We start from the raw sequence: 24,815 nt of genomic DNA, 5'->3' as shown, positions 1-24,815 counted from the left end.
ATAGACGTAGTAAAGACAATAAAGAAACAAAAATTATAAGTATGATGATAATGGAGAAGATGACAGGAAACACAGGATGAGACCATATAGAATCAGGGAAAAGTTCTTGACAGAAGAAATACCCATGCTGAGACCTGCATGATGACTAAGAGTAAGACTGAGTTAGGGGAGGGAAGGGAATTAGGGGAATGAATGTCCAGCATAGATAAAAGCTGGAGATTAATCTGACAATATGAAACTTTTTGAACAAACTGAAAATAATTCAGTATGGCTAGAGTGTAGACTGAGAGGCAGAGAGTTCTACAGATAAAAAAGGGAAACAGAGGCACAGATCATACATTTGGACCATTGTCTAGGTAAGACCCGTGGGGAACAACTGAAAGATTTTAAGAATATGTGTTATATGATTTGATCTTATATAAAAAAGAGACTGCTAGGGGTGCCTGGGTGACTCAGTTGATTAAACATCTGACTCTTGATCTTGGCTTAGGTCATGATCGAGCTCTGCATCAGACTCCATGCTTGGTGTGGAGCCTGCTTGAGATTCTCTCTCTCCTGTTCCCTCTGCCCCTCCCCTACACACACATGCATGCCTTGCATGCTCGCTCTCCTTTTTTTAGAGAGAGAGTGACTGCAGTATGGAGAGATTAGAGAAGTGGAGCATATGGCTAGAGACATAGAGACTACTCTTTGAGGTTGTTTCTGTTATCAGAATGAGAAGTGATGATAAAATTGGGTTAGTAGCAATAGAGATGGAGAGTAATGGGCCAGATTGGAAACCAGTGTAGGAGGTGGAACCAGCAGGAGAATTCAGTGACTAGATTGGATTAGGGAGTGAGAAGATATTGTCCTCAGGTTTTTGGATGGGGTAGCTAATGTGGATGGTGATGCCATTTTTAAAACATTAGAAAAAAACAAGGCTTTAATAAGAAACCATGATAAAATTAGCTTTATTTGAAGTTTCTGTGTAATAGGCAAGCAGAAAAATTGTATAAGGTTCTAAATCTCAAGAGAAAGTTTTGGACATAAGATAGACCTGTGGCATAAGGGTTATTATTTCTATTTTACAAGTAAGTACTTTTAGTCCTGTGACTCGATTCTGTTAGGGCTTTTATAGGCTTTTATTGACTGATTTAATAATCTTAAAATTCATGGGATTATTTCTATGATAACATGCATAATTACTTCCAAACAATCCACATAGCCACATAAACTTTGATATTATAATCAATTTGAGAATTTCCTGATTTTTTAGCTTTTGTTCTTTAAAAAAAAAATCCTTTAAAATGCATAGTAATAAAGATTTAGACAAATTAGCCCTTATTCTGTAGGATGCTTGATGCAGGTCAATTGAGAAACAGCAGACAGAATCATTTCTGGAAGCAGGGAAACTGAAAGCAGATTTCCTTCTCTCCAGTATTGTTCTGACTCCATATGTACATCAAAATGGATACCACCTAACCAGGAAATTTCTGGAACTGGGGCTGCTGTCCTCGAAGCCTCAGCCAGGCCCTAGATGCAGAATGACCCCATGGATATTGACACTAAAGTGGGCAGTTGCCACCAGGTGGTGCCAAACTGTAGCCCAGATCCAGAGGGATTTGCGTTGCTCAGAGACCCCAAGCCAGCTAGTTGTATAGGCTCACCTTCGCCATTTATTAACCTCACAGTAATCCAACCCTGTATTTTTTATGGCTGAAACTCTTTGAATCAAATTTTCTTCATTATGGCAAGATGTAACTGTTCTTAGAGCTTATATTTCACTAGTCTTTGATAAAGTAAAAATTATAGATTATTTCTTTTAAAATTTCACAGTATGAGTTAATAAAACAGATGAACTATTTACACTTGCATATTTGTACTCAGTCTCCTTACCCCTCCCCCAATTAACATTTTTAGAAGAAAATTAAATGAGGAGATTAGAAAAACATGTTATACCTTTGGTTGGCTTTCTATACACTGGGGGGATATTAAGAGAGTGCTTTTTATTTTCTCTTCTTAGATGTGGAAAAGAAAGATGGAACTCATGCCATCTGATCTTGGCATTTACCCTTGTAATCATACCAGCAGTTTGTGAAGTTAGGAGGTTGATAGGAAGGGGAAGACAGTGGAAGAGATAAAAGACTTTAGAAAAGGCAGAGATAAGCAAAGAAAGAACTTGGGTATTTGGGTACATCACAAATACTCTAGTTGGGGTTATAACATGTATGTATGCTTTTTTTTTTTTTTTTTAAAGATAGATTTATTTATTTATTTATTTATTTGACAGACAGAGATCACAAGTAGGCAGAGCGGCAGGCAGAGAGAGAGAGTGGGGAGGCAGGCTTCCCGATGAGCAGAGAGCCCAATGCAGGGCTCGATCCCAGGACCCTGGGATCACGACCTGAGCCGAAGGCAGAGGCTTTAACCCACTGAGCCACCCAGGCGCCTCTGTATGTATGCTTTTGCTCAGTTTATAAGTTACGTTTCTTGTCTTCTTCTGTACTTTATATTTGCTTTAAAATCCAGTTTGGAGCTATGGCAAAGAATGAGTGAAATTCACTCTGTTGGTGAGATTTGTTACATAAATAACTTCTTGCTTAGTAGGTATTTTGTGACTGAAACTTACAGACTCTCTTACACATTTGGAAGAAGAGCATTATTCCCTCAACAGGGGAGTATATTATGAAAGAGATTAAAAGACTAAATTTAAATTCTGCCTCTGCCACTAAATTAGCTGAGTGAATATCTCACTTAATATCCCTGAAGTTTGATTTCCTCTTCTAGAAAATGAGCTAATACTATTGCACGAGGTGGTCTGTAAGGTCTAAATGAGATCATGTATGTGAAAAATAGATTATAAATTATTAAGCTATATATAAATGGTAGTCTTTTGATACCTTTTACCTTTATGCAGTATTTTAAAAAATTACAATATAGACATCGAGGATCTGAATGTCATTTGTGTCAGTCTAAATTTCTACATAAAATGCTGACTTACTTGTTTCTGATATCTTTCCTGACCACCCTATTTAAAATTGTGAAATTGCCATGCTTGCTGCCCTAGCCCCTTCTTTGCTTTATTCTTCTCCAGAGCACTTAGTACCTACTAACATACTTTGGGTTCTTTTGTATTGGAATGTAATCTCCATGTAAGTAGAAATTTCATCTGTTTTTCAGTGCTGGATTCCCAGGTACCAGTACCTGGTACATAGTAATTGCTCAATAAATATTTGTTGAATGAGAGAATTAGTTGGAACTGCTTTTGAGAAATCAGGTAACTGTTGGTTTAGGTGAAAACCTATACAAAGATTTATAATGAGATGGATTTAATAAAGTAGTCACTCAGTTAACCATCCACCAGATCCACCCAGTTTCAAACTGAAGGTTGCTGGGGGGGCGGGTAGAGGGATAGAATAACTGGGTGATGGACATTAAGGAGGGCATGTGATATAACGAGCAATGCATATTATATAAGACTGATGAATAACAGACCTGTACCTCTTAAACCAGTAATACATTATATGTTAATTAATTGAATTAAAATAAAAAAGTAAAAAAAAAAGGATTTACCCTATTTCATTCTAATATATTACATTGTGTTTTATCAGCTACCTTTTAAACTTCAACACATGAATGATTTTAAATAAGTTCTTGCATTTTAATGCTTAAACTTTTCGTAACTTGTTTTAAACCATGGTTTGGTTAGATACCTACTCTGGGATAAAGTTTTCACATCTATAAAATGAAAAAATATCTGCCTGAGCACCAACTAAAATAAAATGATAGGAAAATATAGTATGTTCAGGCAACAGTAATCTCAAAAAGTTTCTTCTCTGAAAATGCATAGCTTCTCCCAAGAAATTGTGTTATATAAAATTTCCACTTTGCCTTTTTTGCTACGTCCTATTCATTCATTTTCAACAACTGTGTTAAAGGAACAATTACTGGTCATTTGATTATAAGCAGTAGATAATCCACTTGCAGCCCTTCTTGTCTATGCCATTTTAAAGGAACGAAGGCATCAGGCGTGGAAATGAGCAGTTTTATGTGTTGTCCAGGAAAATAATGTAGAGGTTGATGATTAATTCAAGCACTTTCCCTATAAATAAGCTTGTCATATAAACAGCCTGTTTCAGTCTCTTTTTGTTCCAACTGGAAAGGATGTATTCACTTTTATTAACCAAAAATATTTTTATATGGAGGAAGAAGGAAGATGGGTTGGTTAGTTTTATGCCTGTTGAGCTCTTCTGACAACCATGGTTTTTCACTTTTTATTCTTGGTAAATTTCAAGTTTTGAGTTGTTAGTGATGTTTATTCCAGCTAAGCATGCCATTGGCATTCGCAAACCCTGATTTGTTCCTGTTAGAATTTCAGAGGTTCTCAAGGTTTTCTCATTCTTCCAACATTTTTCTTGCCACTTTTCAGGTATAAATTTAGATTTGGCATACTGGTGCCATGAAATTTATCTTCTAGTTGTAGGAAGATACATTCCATGTGCAGAAATCTGTTGTTAGGTTTGTACTGAGGTTTCAGGTTTTGGTTGTAAGATACTTCTGGCTAAACTTTATATACATGAAATCATCTCTGCACAGATATACTAGTTTGCATATGAAACACATCTATTTTATTATAATATTAAAATCCTTTTATCTAGAGAAATAAAACTTTTTAAGTTTCTTGTTTGAATGTTATAATTTAAATGACAATATCTCCCAGTTGTTTGTCCCCTGAAATCCCGGTTTATGCCTGCTTCTCTAGCATGATTATTAATAACACCCTCTTTCACTCATAAAAATGCCTCAAATTGAAAAATACGTTATTTGGATACGAGTTATAATATATACTAGGTCACTTTACTTTTGCACTTTCCATAGGATTGATCAGATTTCTTTTCCCTTTTCTGCCATCTTTCCTCTCTACCTCCCATGCACAAATATAGGATGGATAGGAGAGATAAGTATGTGTATATGGGGGATGGAGTTTGTAGGAAGCAACATGAAAGAATCATGAAAAATGGTTTTGAAATCAAATGCTAGCTTTTTAAAGATCTATTTGAGAGAGAGAAAGAGAGTGAAAGAGCATGAGCAGGGTGAGGAGCAGAGGGTGAGGGTCAAGCAGACTCAGTGCAGAGCCCAGCACAGGGTTCGACCTCATGATCCTGAGATCATGACCTGAACCAAAAATCAAGAGTCGGGCGCTTAATTGACTGAGCCACCAGGCACCCCAGTCACCCCTCAAATGTTAAGCTTTTTAAAAAGCATTTTAAAGGATGAAATATTTTAATTTTATATTTAAAACATTTGTTATAATGCTGACCAGTTGGCCAACTCCCAGCATCTCTCTTTATTATTATAATTACATTTGATTATATAGTCAATTTGGACTTTTAAAACATTAGCTTCATTAGCTTCTACATGCTGTGGATAGTCTATCAGTTTTTTGAGTTTGTTCTTTTGAAGAATATTAGAATTCCTGCTCTTCCATAATTGTATGTTGTTACATTTTCTAATGCATTTAACATTTAAAATGGATAATTTATTAGTTATATGGCAGTTAGGGTTTTATCTGTGGCCAGAATATAATCCATCTGGTATTCTAGCAAACCAGTCTAATTAGGTCTGAAGGAGCATGGACTATAAAAACAATTGTATATATAATATAATCACAGTTCTTTCAAGACTTATTTTTGATTTAACATTTGTGCTATGAAATTGATGAAGGATAATTGGAAGGCACACAGGCAGGGATGAGGGGCTGATGCCCTAAGCGGAAACAACCCTTAAAAGGATTTTATACGGCCCTGGAAGGAGCCTTCCACCCTTTCCCATTGGACAAAAACCTAATGGGATGACAGGTGCGGGGAGGGTTAATCAGACTAAAGCAGCCCACCAACAAGCCCCTAGAGTTAGAAAACTCCAGTGGCAACGCCTTCAGGTCCCCTCCCTCCTCGGCAGCTTTGTACTACCACTTTGTTATCACTCAATAAACCTTGCTTTGCTGCCCACCGTTCTACCTCTTCATTCTTCAAAGCGGCATGACCTAGAACCACGGGCACTGAGGGAGGAAAAAAGTCCTGCAACAAGTTTTCAAGGAGAAAACGGTGCCCTTAAGAAAGGCAGCATAGTTTGGTGAGGAGCCTGGACTCTAGAACCAGACAATTTAGACACCATAGCTTATTTACTTCTGACCTTAGATAAATACTTAACTTCTCTGTGTTTCAGTCTTCTCCTTTGTAAAAAGGAAATAATGATGTAATCTATTTTGTGGGGTTGTTGTGAAGATTAAATGAATTATTATATGCAAAATGCCTAAAATAGTTCCTAGCACGTGGCAAGCACTTTATATGTTTGTTATTACTATTATTGTCAGTGAAATACGTTTAGTTCATATCCAATTTAATTTGAAACCTTAAAGGTCAATTGATAATATTAAAGAAAGTATCTGTATCTTTCTGTTAAAAGGAATTGTATGGCTTCTTGTATGCAGGTTGTAGGTGGAGATGTGAAAGGTATGGTAACTGATAAGGAAATTAGGTTCACACAGAAATCCTACCAGCAGACATCTGTGGGAGGACCTGTTGATAGAAGCCTCAACTTCTAGCACTTTCTCTGATTCATTTTAGTTTTCTTTTTTTGAATTACCTTTACTTATTTGTCCTTCAAGATCCAACTTACATATCTTCCCTTCATTCACTCATCTTTCTTCCTCCAGTTAAAAAATAATCAACTCCTCTTCTTTGTGGCCTTGAAATTTTGTTATGCCTTAATATAGCACTAATTATAGTTGACTGGATGATATAGATTGTGGCATCTTGAATCCATTATAACCTTCTAATCATACCTCCACTCAAGCCCTATTATTAGTTTATTCTGGGTTTCGTTTCATTCTCTGTGACTTACTTTTATTTCTAATGCCCATTATTGCCAGAAAGGAAATATAGTTAGGGACTGAAGCTTCTCTACCTACTAAGGAAGCATTGATTAATAGTACTATAGTTGCAATCTACTTGGAATTTTACTATTGAAATAACTCAGAGAATAATGAAGCTATCTTTGAGAAGTGAAAATTAAAACCATTTTGTGATGATTTACTGACTAAAATACATAGATCATCTAGGAATGAAAAATATGTAAATGTTTAATATGCTTAAAGAATTTAATTCTATGTATAAAACTAAATTTTCATGTTTCAGTTTGATAGAATAGTTTTGGAAGGTCATTGTAATCAGGATAATGTCAGAAAATAATGACATGACATTTTGTGATATCTATTTTAAAATGCACTTCCATTTGGATAATAGTATACAAAAGCTGTTTTCTTTTTAATAATTTATCTGTACTACAGTTTTTTAAAACTATTTTATTTCTGCCTCTTAAACCATTTGACTGATGAATCTCCATTGGTTGATATGTTTCCAATTTTAATTTTGTTGTTAGCATCACAGTGTAAAAGATGACATTTCATAGTGGCACAGCAAGTAAGCATTCCTATCCAATAGTTATTACATAGATTTATTCAAATGATGTGGGTTTTCATGACTTTCTACTGACATTCTCCATGAATAATAAACACAAAATCCTAATACCCAATCCAGTTCTTAAAGGGGGATGTGGTGATATGATGTAAAAAACCGTTTGCTTTGCAGTAAAGACATCATTGGGCTCAAATTATGGCTTTAACATGGGGTGTGACATTGAAGTAGGTACTTGAGCTCTTGAACTCCAGTTTACTCCACTATGAAACAGGTTAGAAAATAAAACATAAGAAATTTGTAGAAATTGGGTGCACAAAATCATTTATGTTACACTCTACATGTATTTACAACTATGTTAGAGAAGAGGATTTTTTTAAAATTAAGTGGCTCTCTGCAAGAAGCTTCGTGTTGATCTTTTCTTGATCCAGACTTCCACTTTGATTAAAAAAACAAATGAGATTTGATCTTTAAAGGCTCATATCTTGCTGTGCCACTCTTGTTACCTTCTGCCTTTTGGACATTATCCTTCACTGTCACTAAATGTATCTTTCTCTCAATTTCAGTTCCTGCTGTCATCAGTATTGTAAGTGGATGACTTAACCTAATGCTCTGGCTTCATGGTTTCTTGACCCCTACGTGAATATTGACCTTTATCTCATCTCTCCTTCACTTAGCTACTTTACTGGTCACACCCTGGATCTTGGGATCAACTAAAATGATGTCATTGAAAGTACTGTTCTGCCTCCACATCACCATCCTTTAACAGCAATCTCTAGTCTTCCATCTTGCTTGTATACTACTTACATTTATCTGTTTGTCATCTTATCAGGACTCCATGTCCTTTGCCCCTTCTACTTTGTCCTAACCTGTCAGCTCTCTAGAGTTCTTGAGTTCTCTTCTTTTCCATTCCTCTATAAGTGAGATCTCAAGGGCCATCACTTCAATTTACTCATATCCCAAACTTTGTTCCCATTTTGACACTTGTGATCTCTATATTATACTTTTCATTTAAAATGTTTTAGAGAACATGTATTAACTTCTCAAGACCTCGGTTTCTTCTGGATATTTTGTAATCATACCTACTTCACTAGATTATGGTAAGGATTAAGCAAGTTACTGTATATATAAGTCGTTGAGCCTACCTTCACCCCATGTAGAGATAAGTTATGGAGAAAGATAATGTGACATATAGAGATAGACCATGTTTGCACCTGCATTACTGTCCTGCTACAGAAAAACACCAAGGCAAGCAAATTCATATAATATGCACCTTGGGTCACCACCCTCCAGTGGGTCCTTAAGAGTGTCAGACAATTCTAAGCAAACACGGTTATGAAACTTTAAAAGATATTTTGTTTTTGGAACAAATGAGTGTATGTTTAAATTTTAGAAATCTCCGAGATGCGAGGGACAATGCTGTGGCAGAAAAGGACCGAGCAGTGATGGCTGAAAAGGATGCTTTAGAAAAACATGATCAGCTCTTAGACAGGTAAGCATTCTAAAAATCTGGAAATGTTAAAAACTCTTTTTTGATTTTCATTGCTGAAACTTTTTCTTCTAAGGAAAAATATTTTTAATAGAAGTATAATATTTAATTCCATTGAACTATAGTTGCGTGCATTGTTTTTGTAATATGTAATTATTGCATATACTAAAACAAGATATAGCACAGTGCAATCACCCTACAGAGTTTCCTTATATGCCTTTTATCCATCTCAACCACTATTCCTCGAAAGGTAAACACTGTCTCATTTCTGTCACCAAAGCTTAGTTTTGCTCGTATTGGATTGAAAATGAATGGAATTGTACAGTATGTACTTTTTTGTATCTAGCTTCTTTCATTCAACATTGTATTTTCATCCATTTTGTTGTTATATCAGTAGCTCATTCTTTAGTGTTGCTGGGTTTGAATATACCACAGTTTGTTTTATTTACTCACCTATCAGTGGACATTTAGGTTGTTTCCATTAGGTTGTTTCCATGTTGTAGCTATCATGAATGAAGCTACTATGAACTTTTTTATAAAGTCTTTTTTGGGTATATTTTTTTTATTTCTCTTTGGTAAATTTTCTCTAGGAGTTGAATTGCTAATCATAAAGTAGAAGGAGTTTTACTTTAAAAGAACCTACTGAACTTGACTCCAAAGTATTAATACCATTATATGTCCCCAGATCATTTCTTAAAAATCTGTATGCTCTGGTTCATGTGTGTTGGAGAAAGGGAAAGAGAGAAAATGATTTGTCTTTAATTTATCAATAGAAAAGTATATTTATTTTTAGTAGTCTAGCTAATAGGAAAATCACTGATGAGTATTAAGGTAAATACTGTTGAACACCCTAGATTTTCAGTGGTTTGACTACTGAGTAAACAGAATCATTACCCTTTTTTTTCAACTTTTATTTTGAAAATAATTTCAAAGAGAAAAGTTGCTAAACTAGTTCATCAAGTTTCCATATACCTTTCACATACTGATAAACTTTGAAAATAACTCAGTGAAGCTTTTAATTATTAAATGAAGACTTACAGATTCATTTGTGATTTAAGCAATATCTGACACTAAAAATTGAGGTAAGTCTTCATATAATTAACCTATTACTGAAATCCTCTAGAAGTGGCTCAAATTGTTATACTTCTGAATTCACATCAACTTTATAAACTTGGCACATTAATAAAAATAATATTAGAGGAGTCTCTTCTGTAATGTGAAAGTATATCTAAATCCAAACATTTTAATATAAAATACATTTATAAATCAGCTGTTTTTATTGGAGTGCTGTTATAACCTACCATAAGATCTTTTATTATGTATAACCTTTCCATTTATGAAACTATATGGTATACACACAAGATTTATTTGGCATTTTGTTGATGTTGTTTTTTAATGTGACTTTTTTTAGGATGGTCTAGAATAATACTGATGGACAAACTAACAAACTTCAAAAGAAAGTGCAAGTTTTTAGCTAGTAAAACAGAACTGTTATACTCGGGCAGAATTTTATAACTTACTAGCATTTCATTTTTATGAATTTGGGGAAAAGAGAATAGTAAATATGACCTTAAAATTGGCTGTTTTATATTTTTCTCACCTCTCTCTTGTTCTAAACTCTGGTTCTCTAAAATCCTTCTTACCTTATTTGTAAGGTAAGAATATACTAGCAACCGGTATTTATCCTAAAAGCCATGGGATGCTTTAGTCCTTAAAGGGATCTTTCGAATTAATGAGAATTCAGTCATTTAAAGCTTGTAAAGCATGTAGAACAGTGTCTTGCACATAATTAGTAATATAGGAATGTTTGTTTTTATTATTATAAAGTAATTGTTCAATTAGTTCTGAACTCTTGCTATTTAACAGTTGATCTTTTAAAATCATTTTCCACTAGAATTTTGAATAAACTGGAACAGCTCATTTTTCCCATTAAGGTTTAATTGATACGCAGTATGATATTTTATTTCAGGTGTACAACATAGTGACTCAGTATTTATACACATTACAAAAGGATCACTACAATAAGTCTAGTTACCATCTGTCACCATGAAAAGTTTTTAAAATGTTATTGACTGTATTCCTTATGCTGTACATTACATCCCCATATATTATTTATTTTATAATAATTTTATAATAATTTTATAATAATTTTTTATAATTTTTTATTTTATAATAATTTTAATATAATTTTATTTTATTTTATAACTAGAAGACTGTACCTCTTAATCCCCTTCAACTATTTCTTCCATCCCTCTATCTGCTCTCTACTCTGGCAACCATCAGTGTATTTGAGTCTGTTTCTGCTTTTTGTTTGTTGTTTGTTTTGCTTCTTAGATTCCAATGTAAATGAAATCATAAGGTATTTGTCTTTCTCTGATTTATTTCACTTACCATAATATGCTCGAAGTCTACCCATGTTGTTGTAAATAACAAGATTCCATTCTTTATTAGAACTAATATTCGGGGGGGGTGTATACACATACCTACATACATTTACACACATACATACACAACACATCTTCTTTATCCATTCATCTATCTGTGGACACTTGGGTTGCTTTGATACTTTGGCTGTTGTAAATGATGCTGTGATTAGCATAGGAGTGCTTGTATCTTTTCAAATTAGTGTTTTTGTTTTCTATGGATAACAGAATTATAGTTATCTGTAGCTATAGAATTGCTGGATGGTCATTCTATTTTTAGCTTTTTAAAGGAACCTCCAAATTATTTTCCATAGTTGCTATATCAATTTACATTTGCACCAAAAGTGCACAAGAGTTCCTTTTCTCAAGTGCTCCACATCACTCATCATCAGGGAAATACAAATCAAAACCACAATGAGATACCACCTCACACCAGTCAGAATGGCTAAAATTAACAAGTCAGGAAACGACAGATGCTGGCAAGAATGCGGAGAAAGGGGAACCCTCCTTCACTGTTGGTGGGAATGCAAGCTGGTGCAGCCACTCTGGAAAACAGCATGGAGGTTCCTCAAAAAGTTGAAAATAGAGCTACCCTACAACCCAGCATTCGCACTACTGGGTATTTACCCTAAAGATAAAAATGTAGTGATCCAAAGGGGCACGTGCATCCAAATGTTTATAGCAGCAATGTCCACAAGAGCCAAACTATGGAAAGAACCTAGATGTCCATCAACAGATGAATGGATAAAGAAGAGGTGGTATAGCTATACTATGGAATACTATGCAGCCATCAAAAGAAATGAAATCTTGCCATTTGCAATGATGAGGATGAAACTAGAGAGTATAATGCTCAGCGAAATAAGTCAAAGAAAGAAAATTATTATATGATCTCCCTGATACGAGGAATTTGAGAGGTAAAGTGGGGAGTTTCACGGGTAGGGAAGCAAAAAATGAAATAAGATGGGATTTGGAGGGAGACAAACCATAAGAGACTCTTAATCTCACAAAACAAACAGGGTTGCTAGGGGGAGGGGAGTATGGAGAGGGTGGTTGGGTTATATGGACATTGAGGAGGGTTTGTGCTGTGGTGAGTGCTGTAAAGTGTGTAAGCCTGACGATTCACAGACCTGTACCCCTGGGAAAAATAACACACTATATGTTAATTTAAAAAATAATAACAATTTGGAAAATTTTTTTTTAAAAAAAGTTCTCTTTTTTCTACATCCTCACCAACATTTGATATTTCTTGTCTTTTCAGTAATAGCCATCCTGACAGCTGTTAGGTGATACCTCTTTGTGGTTTTGATTTGCGTTTCCCTGATGATTAGTGATGTTGAACATTTTTTCATGTGCCTTTTGGCAGTCTGTATGTCTTTGGAAAAATGTCTATTCTGGTCCTCTGCCCATTCTGTAATCAGATTGTTTCCTTAATACTGAGTTGTGTGAGTTCTTTTTTTATATAGATATTAACCTGTATTTGTATATATCATCTGCAAATATCTGCTCCTATTCCATATGTTGTGTTTTTGTTTTGTTGATAATTTTCTTTGCTGTATAAAAACTTTTTAGTTTGATGGAGTCCCATTTGTTAATTTTTGCTGCTGTTGTCTTTGTCTGAGGGGACAGATCCAAAATAATAGTGCTAAGATCAATGTCAAAGAACTTACTGCCTGTGTTTTTTTCTAAGAGTTATGGTTTCAGGTCTTATGTTTAGGTCTTTAATCTGTTTTTGAGTTTATTTTTGTTTATGGTGTGAGAAGGTAGTTCAGTTTGAGTGGCTTTCCAGTTTTCCCCAATACCATTTACTAAGAGATTCTTTTTTTCCCATTATATATCCTTGCTTCCTTTGTCATAGATTAATTGACCATTTAAGTAATGGGTGTATTTCTGTACTCTCTAGTCTGTTCCATTGACATATGTCTGCTTTTGTGCCGGTACAATACTGTTTGATTACTTTAGATTTATGGTATAGTTTGAAATATGGTTGTGATAATTCAGCTTTATTCTTCTTTCTCAAGTTTGCTTTGGGTATTCAGGGCCTTTCATGGTTCCATACAAATTCTAGTATCATTTGTTCTAGTTCTATGAAAACTGCCCTTGATATTTTGATAGGGATTGCATTAAATTTGTAGATTGCTTTAAGTTGGATATTTTACCAACATTAATTCTTCCAATTCTTCAACGTTGTATATCTTTCCACTTAGTTGTTTTTAGTTTCTTTCATCAACGTGTTACAATTTTCAGAGTACAGGTCTTTAACCCCTTGGTTAAATTTATTCCTAGATATCTTACTCTTTTTGATGGAATTTTAGATAGAAGGGTTTTCTTAATTTCTCCTTCTGCTGCTTTGTTATTAGTGTACAGAAATGCAACAAATTCATGTATATTAATTTTGTATCCTCCAGGTTTACTGAATTCATTTGTTAGTTCTAATAGTTTGGTGGAGTCTTCATGGTTTTCTATATATAGTATCCCATCATCTGCAAATAATGACAGTTTTATTTCTTCCTTTCCAGTATGGATGCCATTTATTTCTTTTTTCAGTCTAATTGCTATAGCTAAGGACTTCTAGTACATGTTGAATAAAAGTGGTGAGAATGGGCATCCTTGTCTTGTTCTTGATCTTAGAGAAAGTGCTTTTAGCTTTTCACCATTGAGTATATTAGGTGTGGGTTTGTCATCCATGGTCTTTATTATATTGAAGTATGTTACCTCTATACTCATTCTGTTGAGGGTTTTTATCATAAGTGGATGTTGAATTTTGTTGAATGGTTTTTCTCTATCAAGATGATCATATGATTTTTATTCTTAATCATGTTAATGTGGTATATCATGTTGAATGATTTGTGGATGTTGAACCATCTTTGTATCCCTAAAATAAATCCTTATTCATGGTGTATGATCCTTTTAATGCCTTGCTGAATTTGGTTTGCTAATATTTTTTGAGGATTTTTGCATCTGTGTTCATCAGGGGTATTGACCTGTAATTATCTTCTGTGGTGTCTTTGTCTGGTTTTGGTATCAGGTTAATGCTGACCTCATAAAATGAGTTTGGGAACATCCTTCCTCTTCAATTTCCTGGAATAATTTGAGAAAGATAAGTATTAACTGTTCTAAATGTTTGGTAGAATTTACCTAAGGAGCCGTCTGGCCCTGAACTTCTGTTAGGAGTTTCTTTTATTACTAATTTAGTTTCATTTCTAGTAAATCAGTCTATTTAACTTTCTATTTCTTCATGATTTAATCTTGGAAATTGTGTGTTTTTATGAATTTATCCATTTCTTCTAGGTTGTCCAATTTGTTAGTGTATGCTTGTTCATAGTTGTCTCCTATGATCCTTTGTATTTCTGTGGTGTTGGTTGTAATTATTTTTTATTTTATTTATTTGGACCCTCTCTGTTTCTGGATGAGTCTGTCTAAAGGTTTATCTGTTTTATTTATCTTTTAAAAGAAACTGCTCTTAATTTCATTGATCTTTTTCTTTTTGGGGGAGGGTGGGAGAGGCCTCTGTTTCATTTATTTTCACTCTGATCTTTATTATTTACTTCCTTCTTAAACTTTGGGCTTTGTTCTTAATTTTCTAATTCATTTAAGTCCTGTTTTTGTTGTTGTTGTTTTGTTTTTTGTTTTTTGTTTTTGTTTTGTTTTGTTTCCATTTGCCACCCTGTGTCTTTTGATTGGAGAAGTAGGTCTATTTACATTTAAAGCAGTTGTTAGTAGGTTTTGCTCATTGTTTTCTGCTTGGTTTTGTAGTTCGTCTCCATTTCTTTCTTCTTTTCTTGCTCTTTTTCCTTTATGGTGTGATGCCTTCATTTGGTGTCATGTTTATATTCCTTTCACTTTATTTTTCTTGTCTCTATTATAAGGTTTTGGCTTGTGGTTACCATCTCTTTCTCTACGTATATTTATAACAGTCTATTTTAAGTCAATGGCTGCCCAAGTTCAAATGCATTCTAAAAGCACATTTTTACTCTGCCCCTTACCATGTTTATATTTTGATGTCATATTTTACATCTCTTTATTTTGTATATTCTTCAACTAATTATTATAGTTATACTTGATTTTACTTCTTAATCTTCATACTAGCTTTATAACTCGTTAATTTACTATCTTTATAATTACCTTTATTAGTGAGAATTTTTTCTTTCATATATTTCCCTATTTCTAGTTATGGCCTTTCCTACTTAAAGAAGTCTGAATCTTCAACATTTCTTATAAGGCTGGTTAAGTGGTGGGGAACTCCTTTAGTTTTGCTTGTCTAGAAAACTCTATCTCTCCTTCAGTTCTGAATGATATAACCTTACTGGGTGGAGTAGTCTTCATTCTGAGTTTTTTCCTTCCAACACTTTGAATATATCATGCCCCTCTCTTCTGGCCTGTGAAGTTTCTGCTGAAAAATCAGCTGATAGTCTTATGGAGCTTCCCTTGTATGTGACTAGCTGTTTTTCTCTTGCTGCTTTTAAGATTATCTCCTTATCTAATATTTGGCATTTTAATTATAATGTGTCTTGGTGTAGATCTCTTTGGGTTCATCTTGTTTTGGACTGTCTGTGCTTCATGGACTTTAGTATTTGTTTCCTTCCTCAGGTTGGAAAAATATTCAGATATTATTTCTTCAAATAAGATTTCTGCACCTTTCTCTCTTTTCTCTTTCGGGAATTCCTGTAATGCAAATGTTTGTACATTTGATTTTGTCCCAGAGGTCCATTTAACAATTCCCATTTTAAGAATTCTTTTTTTTTTTCTTTTCTGATGGGGTGATTTGTACCACTAGTCTATTTTTCTGTATCATCTAATCTCCTGTTGATTCCCTCTTGTATTTTTCATTGGAAAACTAGGTCCATTTACATTTAAAACAGTTGTTAGTAGGTAGGCATTTATTGCCATTTTGTTCATTGTTTTCTGGTTGTTTTTATATATACCAGCTCTGGTTGCTATATTCTTATGTTTTTTCTTTGTTAAAGTTCATCCATTCTTCTCCCAGGTTTGGTGATCATCTCTATGACCATCCCTTTGAGCTCTTTATCAGGTAGATTATTTATCACTGTTTCATTAAGGTCTTTTTCTGAGTTTTTGTCTTGTTTTTTCATTTGGAATTGTTTTTCTGTCTTCTAATTTTGCCTGATTTTTGTGTTTGTTTCTGTGTATTAGACAAATTGGCTCCCTCTCCTTGTCTTCAGGAGTGACTTTGTATAGATGTCCCCTGGGACCCAGAACTGCGGTCCCACCTGCTCACCAGGCCAGGTGCTCATGGGTTTCCCATATGTAAGCTGTGTGCACCCATCCGTTGTGGCACAATAGCAGCTGGAAAAAAATCCCCCTACAAAAGGTTATAATGTTTCTGAATGAAGTCAGAAAAGTAGGATTTTTGATGTCCCTGCAATTTAATTCTTACTTAATTAATCTATAAATTCAGTATAATTCATGGCAAAAATTCCAAAAAAAATATTAGTGAAACTTGACAAAATGACTAAGATTCTTCTTCAGAGTTGTTGTGGCTATTCTTGTACCTGCCTATCCTTGTACCTTCATTTTTCCATGTGAATTTCTATAGTTATATTTTTCACATTATACCTTTCATCATCCCAAGTTCATTTTGGGTATGGTATAGATAGAAAACTAATTTATTTTTTGGAAAATGTCAGTTTCCTTAAGTTAAACTATGCATTTAGTGGGATCCAAGTAGAAATATCAGCAAGTTTGTTTGGGTTTTGTTTTTAAGTCTAACTTCCTCTTGTGTTGGTTGGTGTTAGAAAGCACAGGCGTTTGGGATCTCGATAAGGGGAAGTGAGTTAGGGATGCATTTAGATTAAGTGCTTTACAGTAATTTCTGTTTATAATAAAATTATTGCCAGCCATTTCTTACTAGTGGTGACTTCAAGACTATTCTTTTTTTTTTTTTTTAAGATTTTATTTATTTGACAGAGATCACAAGTAGACAGAGGCAGGCAGAGAGAGAGGAGGAAGCAGGCTCCCTGCTGAGCAGAGAGCCTGGTGTGGGGCTTGATCCCAGGACCCTGGGATCATGACCCAAGCCAAAGGCAGAGGCTTTAACCCACTGAGCCACCCAGGCGCCCCACTTCAGGACTATTCTTTCTGTCTATCCAACCCCCATAAGTGGTGTGAACCAGGAATATGTCTTAGGTACCCATTACTGGCATGAGGCCTTCTTTTTTTATGGAGGATATGCAAGATGCAAAAACATCTTATTTTGGAGGAGATGCCCTGGAGTTTGTCAGACATTGGGTTACTGATGTGATGGGTTCCTGAATCTTTGTAATTTTTTTTTTCTCTCTAGCTTTATTGAAGTATAATTGACAAATAAAACTATAAGATATTGAAAGTATGTAAACTGATGGTTTGTTATAGGTATACATTGTGGAAAGATCAAGTTAACACATTTCTTACCTCACATGTTACCATTTTTTTTCCCTCTGGGTGAGAACATTTAAATTTTACTCTCTTAGCAAATTTCAATTACACAATATAGTGTTAGCAACTATAGTCACGACATTATACATTAGATCCTCAGACTTTTTTCATCTTACAGCAAAAATTTTTTAACCAGACATTAAATCTATGGTTTATATGGAAAAATTAAATAAATGAGTTTCTGAATCAGAAACTTAACAAATTTTAAGGTTAAGATTTTAAGATTAAGGTTAAGAGTCTCTTGTGGTTTGTCTCCCTCTCTGGTCTCATCTTGTTTTATTTTTCCCTTTCTTCCTATATGAGCCTGTTTTATTTCTTAAATTCCAGATATGAATGAGATCATATGATAATTGTCTTTCTCTGATTGACTTACTTCACTTAACAGTATACCCTCTAGGGGCACCTGGGTGGCTCAGTGGATTAAAGCCTCTGCCTTCGGCTCAGGTCATGATCCCAGGATCCTGGGATCGAGCCCCGCGTCGGGCTCTCTGCTCAGCAGGAGGCCTGCTTCCTCCTCTCTCTCTCTGCCTGTCTCTCTGCCTACTCATGATCTCTGTCTGTCAAGTAAATAAACAAAATCTTTATTAAAAAAAAAAAATACAATATACCCTCTAGTTCCATCCACATCGTGGCAAATGGCAAGATTTCAATTTTTTGATGCCTGAGTAGTATTCCATTGTCTATATCCATTCATGTGTCAGTGGACATCTGGGCTCTTTCCATAGTTTGTCTATTATGGACATTGCTGCTATAAACATTGGAGTGCATTATATTTGTATCCTTTGCATAAATACCTAGTAATACAATTGCTGGGTTATAGGGTAGCTCTGTTTTCAATCTTAAGGAACTGCCTTCCTGTTTTATAGAGTGGTTGTACCAGCTTGCATTCCCACCAACAGTGTAACAGGGTTCGCCTTTCTCTGCATCCTCACCAACATCTGTTGTTTCCTGACATTCAGAATAACTATTGAAAGATATGAATTTAGTGTTATTGTATTTCCTATAAAGTCACTGTTTCTGCATATTGTCTCTGTTCCTTTCTGGTGTATGTTACTTTTGGGCTCTCTTTTTCCTTAGAGGACCCTTTAATATTTTTTGTAGGGCTGGTTTAGTGATCACAAATTCTCTTAGTTTCTGTTTGTCCTGGCAGCTTTTTATCTGTCCTGTTTTGAATGACATCCTTGCTGGTTAAAGTATTCTTGGCTGCATATTTTTCTCATTTAGCACCCTGAATATATCATGCCTCTCTCTTCTGGCCTGCCAGGTCTCTGTGGCTATGTCTTCTGCCAGTCTAATGTTTCTACCCTTGTAGGTTAAGGACATCTTGTCCCTAGGCTGCTTTCAAGATTTTCTATTTGACTCAGATTTACAAGTTTCACTGTAATATATCAAGGCGTTGACCTATTTTTATGGATTTTGAGGTGTGTTCTTTGTGCCTCTTGGACTTGAATCCCTGAGGTCTCCACTATAATTTGCTCCGATATACCTTCTGCCTCTCTCACTCTCTCTCTCCTCTTCTTCTGGGATTCCAATTATTCTAATATTGTTTTGCTTTGTGGTATCACTTGTCTTTTGAATTTTACCCTCCTGATCCAATAGTTATTTATCTCTCTTTTGTCAGCCTCTTTATTCTCCATCGTTTTGTCTTCTCTATCACTAATTCTCTTTTCTGCCTCATTTATCCTAGCAGTTAGAACCTCCTTTTTTGATTGCTTCTCATTAATAGCCTTTTTTATTCCAACCTGATTAGATTTTAGTTCTTTATTTCTCTAGAAAGGGATTCTCTATGTCTTCTATGCTTTTTTCAAGCCTAGCTAGTATCTTTATAATCTTACTTATTATTCATTCCAACATCTTACTTATGTCCATACTGATTAGATTCATGGCAGTCAGTACTGCCTACTGTTCTCTTTTATGAGGTGAGTTTTTCCCGTCTTATCATTCTGTCCAAAGAAGGATAGGTGAACAAAAGAACAAAATACTAAAATGGCAACAATGACCCCAGAGAAATAGACCCTAAACAAATCAGAAGAGACCCAAAACCAGAAAAGAGAAAAAAAAATATTATCAGACAGGTGAACAGAATAGAGCAATGTGTGTGTATTTTGGTCTGTTTGTTAGAAAACTAGATCCCAACCGTAAAGAAAGGAAAACTTATATATGTACAAAAATAAAATTAAGTACAATGAGAGGATAGAATATAACTGCAAAAATGAAAATTAAAAGACAAAAAAAAAGAAAAGTAAAGAAGGAATATAAACAGACAGGTGAGCAGAGCAGAGCAATACACTATGTCCCGGTCTGTTTCCTAGAAGAAACTGCATCCCTAAGTTGTAAAGAAAGAGAAACATATATATACAAAATAAAATTAAGAACATTGAAAGGATAGAATGCTACTGTAAAGATGAAAATTTAAAAAGACTTTAGAAAAAAAAGAAAAAGATCAGAAAGGTGAAGAGAATAGAGCAGTACACTATATCGTGGGTGTATTTTGTTCTGTTTGTTAGAGGAAACTGCATCCCAAAATTGTAAAGAAAGAAAAACCTAGGTATATATAAAAATAAATATAATGAAAAGATAGAATGTAATTGTAAAAATGAGAATTTAAAAAGACTTTTAAAAAAGAGTTGATAAAATAAGAAATTGGTTGAAAAAGGAAAGAGAAGAACATTAAAATTGAAATATTAAAAAATCATGTGAAAAAAAAAAAGCATGAATTCTGTATACTATTTTCCCCTGGCACTGGAGTTTTGCATTTCTGTGTGGTCAGTAAACTTGGTCTTAGCTGGATCTTGTTGCTGATCTTCTGGGGGAGGGGAATGTTGTGCTGATTCTCAGGTGTCTTTTCCCCAGGTAGAATTGCACTGCCCTTACTAGGGGTCCAGGCTAAGTAGTCTGCTCTGAATTGCTCTATGTGACTTTCGGCCCCTGAAGGCTTTCCACACCACTCTCGAGGATGAGAATGAAAATGGCAGCCTCCCAATCTCCAGCCACTCTCAGGGAAAGTCAGTCAGTCACTCTTGTCTCTCTGGTCCGCCCTCTGTGCTCAAGCATTTGAGCATCTGTGATGGAGCATTTCTTTCTCTTCCATGCAATTTAATTTCAAGTCTCCAAACCCTGACGACTCCTGCAACATGCACCTGTGTTATTCCTCCCAAGGTTGGGACAGGGGTCTTGCCATGGCTCTGCCATTTGCTGGTCCCTAGCTCAGAGAGTGGTCACCAAATCATGCCATGGTTCATGGTTTATGGCAACACCAAACTGGCTCGCTGATGGCAACTGGCTTCCGCGTTCCAGCTTCTGGGAGCTCTGCCATACTCAGGCACCCTGGGCCTTCATGAAACCAGGGATCGTGAGATCACACTGTCCCACCTAGGATTCTACCCCACTTTGCCACTGAGCGACTTTCAGGCTGGGAAATCCCTCACCAGAGCAGACTTCTAAAAGTTGTGATTTTTGCTCTGCTGCTATTTCACTTTCCTGTAGCCAGCTGATGGAGGTTCCCTCCCCCCAAGGTTTATCTCCCCATATATCACCTCAGAATTACTCCACACCTCCTACCTTGCAGAAAAGTAGTCACTTTTCTACTTACAGAGTTTCAGCTATTCTATTCTTAGATTTCTGGTTGAGTTTGCAAGTGTTCGGAATGATTTGGTAGCTGTCTCACTGAATTCCTAGGACCAGATAAAACTAAGGTCTCCTACTCTGCCATCTTGGACTCCTCCAACTTATTCTTTATAGCAGAGATAACAATTACAAAAGCTGAAAACACCCCAAATGTCCCTTGGACATTTAGGCAGTGGTGAAATAAGTTGTAGTATGTAGAATACCATATGTAGCTATGCAAAGGAATGAAGTACTATATATCCTGATGAGGAAAAATCTTCAAGATATGTTATTAGGGGGAAGAAGGCAAGGTGCAGAACCATATATGTAGATGACAGCACCAACATATATATTACACCCAGTTTTTTCACCCAGGCTATTTATCACACACACACACACACACACACACACACACACATATATATATGCATGCACACACACACATATACATTTATACACACATTGATCTATACATAAAAGGTAATCATTTGTATTTAAATTAAGAACAAAACAGTATAATTTATTTTTATATATATTTGCCTATATATATATATAAACACTTATTGCTTGTGGAACAGGAAGTCAGTTGTCTGGTGGATAGATATTAGATATAGATATTTTATAGTGTATTCTTTTGTACTTCTAAATACTCAAATTTGTGAATATGTTCCTTAATTTTTAATGTTTTCAATGAAATAAAAACAAAGAATGATTTTTGTTACTAACTTGGGTAAAAATAAAAGTACTTTATAAAACAAATTTGGTATATAAAACAGAAGAATTACAAGTAAATTGTATTACAGAATGAGGGTCCCAGTAGATCTTTTCAGGCAGAATTAATGAGCTGAATGAAAATTAATGAATAAATATAAGATCATGTACAAGAAAAAGCATGTGCTTTTAATATGGACTTCCAATTGAAACATGCAAATAACTTGGAAGATTTCAATATGGAGATACTATCCTACACTAATAGAAGTTATACACACATACCTCCTTTTATTGCACTTTACTTTATTGCACTTCACAAATATTGTATTTTTTTCCAAACTGGAGGTTTGTGGCAGCCCCACATCAAGCATTTCTATCAGCACTATCTTTTTTTTTTTTTTTTAAAGATTTTATTTATTTATTTGACAGACAGAGATCACAGGTAGGCAGAGAGGCAAGCAGAGAGAGAGGAGGAAGCAGGCTCCCTGCTGAGCAGAGAGCCCGACGCGGGGCTCGATCCCAGGACCCCGGGATCATGACCTGAGCCGAAGGCTTAACCCACTGAGCCACTCAGGCGCCCCTCAGCACTATCCTTTCAACAGGATTTGTTCACTTGTGTCTCTGTGTCACAATTTGGTAACTCTTGCAGTATTTCAAACTTTTTCATTATTATTGTATTTGTCATGGTATCTGTGATCAGTGGTCTTTGATGTTACTATTGTAATTATTTTGGGGCACCATGAACAGTACCCATTTAGGACAGCAAACTTAACTGATAAATGTCACTTGTGTTCTGACTCCTCTAACCAGCCAGTCCCTAGTCTCTTGCCCTTGGGCTTCCCTATTCCCTGAGATACAACAATACTGGAATTAGGCTAGTTGATAACCTATAATGGCCTCCAAGTGTTCAAATGAAAGGAAGAGAGTCATATGGTTTCTCAATTTAAATCAAAAGCTAGAAATGAGTAAGCTTAGTGAGGAAGGAATATCTAAGGCTGAGATAGGTTGAAAGTCGGCCTTTTACACTAAACAGCCAAATTGTGAAAGCTAAGGAAAAGTTCTTGAAAGAAATTAAAAATGCTACTTCAGTGAACACGCAAATGTTAAGAAAGCAAATAGCCTTATTGCTTTTATGAGGAGAGTTTGAGTGGTCTATATAGAAGATCAAACCAGCCGTAACATTTTCCTTAAGCTGAAGCCTGATCCACAACAAGGCCCTAACTCTCATCAATTCTCCAAAGGCTGGAAGAGGTGAGGAACCTGCAAAAGAAAAGTTTGAAGCTCGTAGAGGTTGGTTTATGAAGTATAAAGAAAGAAGCTGTCTCTATGACATGAAAGTGCAAGATGAAGCAGTAAGTGCTGATGTAGAAGCTACAGCAAGTTCTCCAGAAGATCTGGCTAAGATCATTAATGAAGATGGTTACACTAAACAACAGATTTTTTATGTAGATGATATAGCCTCTATTGGAAGAAGGTGCCATCTGGGACTTTAATAGCTAGAGAAGAGAAGTCAGTGTCTGCCTTCAAAGTTTCAAAGGATAGGCTCTTATTAGGAGCTCATGCAGCTGTGATTTTAAATTGAAGCCAGTGCTCATTTACCATCCCAAAAATCCTAACACCCTAAAGAATTAAGCTAAATCTACTCTGTGCTCTATAAATGGAATAACACAGCTGGATTATAGCACATCTATTTACAACATGGTTTACTGGTATTTTAACCCCACTCTACAAACCTACTGCTCAGAAAAAAATGATTGCTTTCAAAATATTATTGTTCACTGACAGTGCACCTGGCCACCCAAGACCTTTGATGGAGATGCACAATGAGATTGATGCTGTTTTCATGCCTGCTAACACAAGATCCATTCTGCAGCCCATGGATCAAGGAGTCATTTTGACTTGCAAATCTTCTCATTTAAGAAATACATTTTGTAAAGCTTATCACTGCTATAAGTAGTGGTTCTTCTGATGGGTCTGGGTAAAGTAAATTGAAAACCTGGAAAGAATTCAGCATCCTAGATGCCATTAGGGACATTCATCATTCATGGGAAGAGGTCAAAATATCAACATTCACAGGAGTTTGGAAGAAGTTGAGTATAGCTCTCATGGAAGACTTAGAGGTGTTCAAGGAAGTCATTTCAGTGGTGAAATACCAAGAGAACAAGAAATAAAGCCAGAGCCAGAAGATGTGACTGAATTGCTGCCATCTCATGGTAAAATTTTCCAGATGAGAAGTTTTTGTGGCTCATCAAAGAAGTGGCTTCTTCAGAAGGACTTTACTCCTGCTGAAGATACTGTGAAGATTGTAAACAAAAAGATTTTAGAATTTTACATCAACTTGATAAAGCAGTGGTGGGGTTTGGGAGGATTGACTCCAATTTTGGAAAGTTCTACTGTGGGTGAAATGGTATCAAACAGTCTCACATACTACAGAGAATCATTCATGAAAGGCAGTCAATCAGTGCAGCAGACTTGTCTTATTGTAAGAGATTGCCATAGCCACCCCAGGTTTCAGCAACCACCAGCCTGCTCAGTCAGCAGCCATCAACTTTGAGGAAAGACCTTCCACCAGCAAAAAATTACCACTCAGTGAAAGTCCAGATGATGGTTAGCATTTTTTTAGCAATAAATTATTTTCTAATTAAGGTACGCACCTTGTGTTTTTTAGTCATAATGCTATTGAGCCCTTCGTAGGCTGCA

The 24,815-nt window shown here is 35.4% G+C and overlaps 1 protein-coding gene across 1 annotated transcript in view; it reads left to right on the top strand.

The window, feature by feature from the left end:
- The window catches only part of PIBF1 (progesterone immunomodulatory binding factor 1), a 195,280-nt gene that overhangs the window by 50,763 nt on the left and 119,702 nt on the right, over positions 1-24,815 (top strand). The window contains exon 10 of the mRNA XM_080798058.1: positions 8,848-8,946. Within this exon, the coding sequence (XP_080654184.1) occupies positions 8,848-8,946 (99 nt within the window). The remainder of the gene's footprint in view (positions 1-8,847; positions 8,947-24,815) is intronic.

This window comes from Martes martes (genome assembly GCF_963455335.1).
Source record: "Martes martes genome assembly, chromosome: 3".
Classification (NCBI taxonomy): Eukaryota; Metazoa; Chordata; class Mammalia; order Carnivora; family Mustelidae; genus Martes; species Martes martes.
This window is presented reverse-complemented; position numbering and strand designations above follow the sequence as displayed.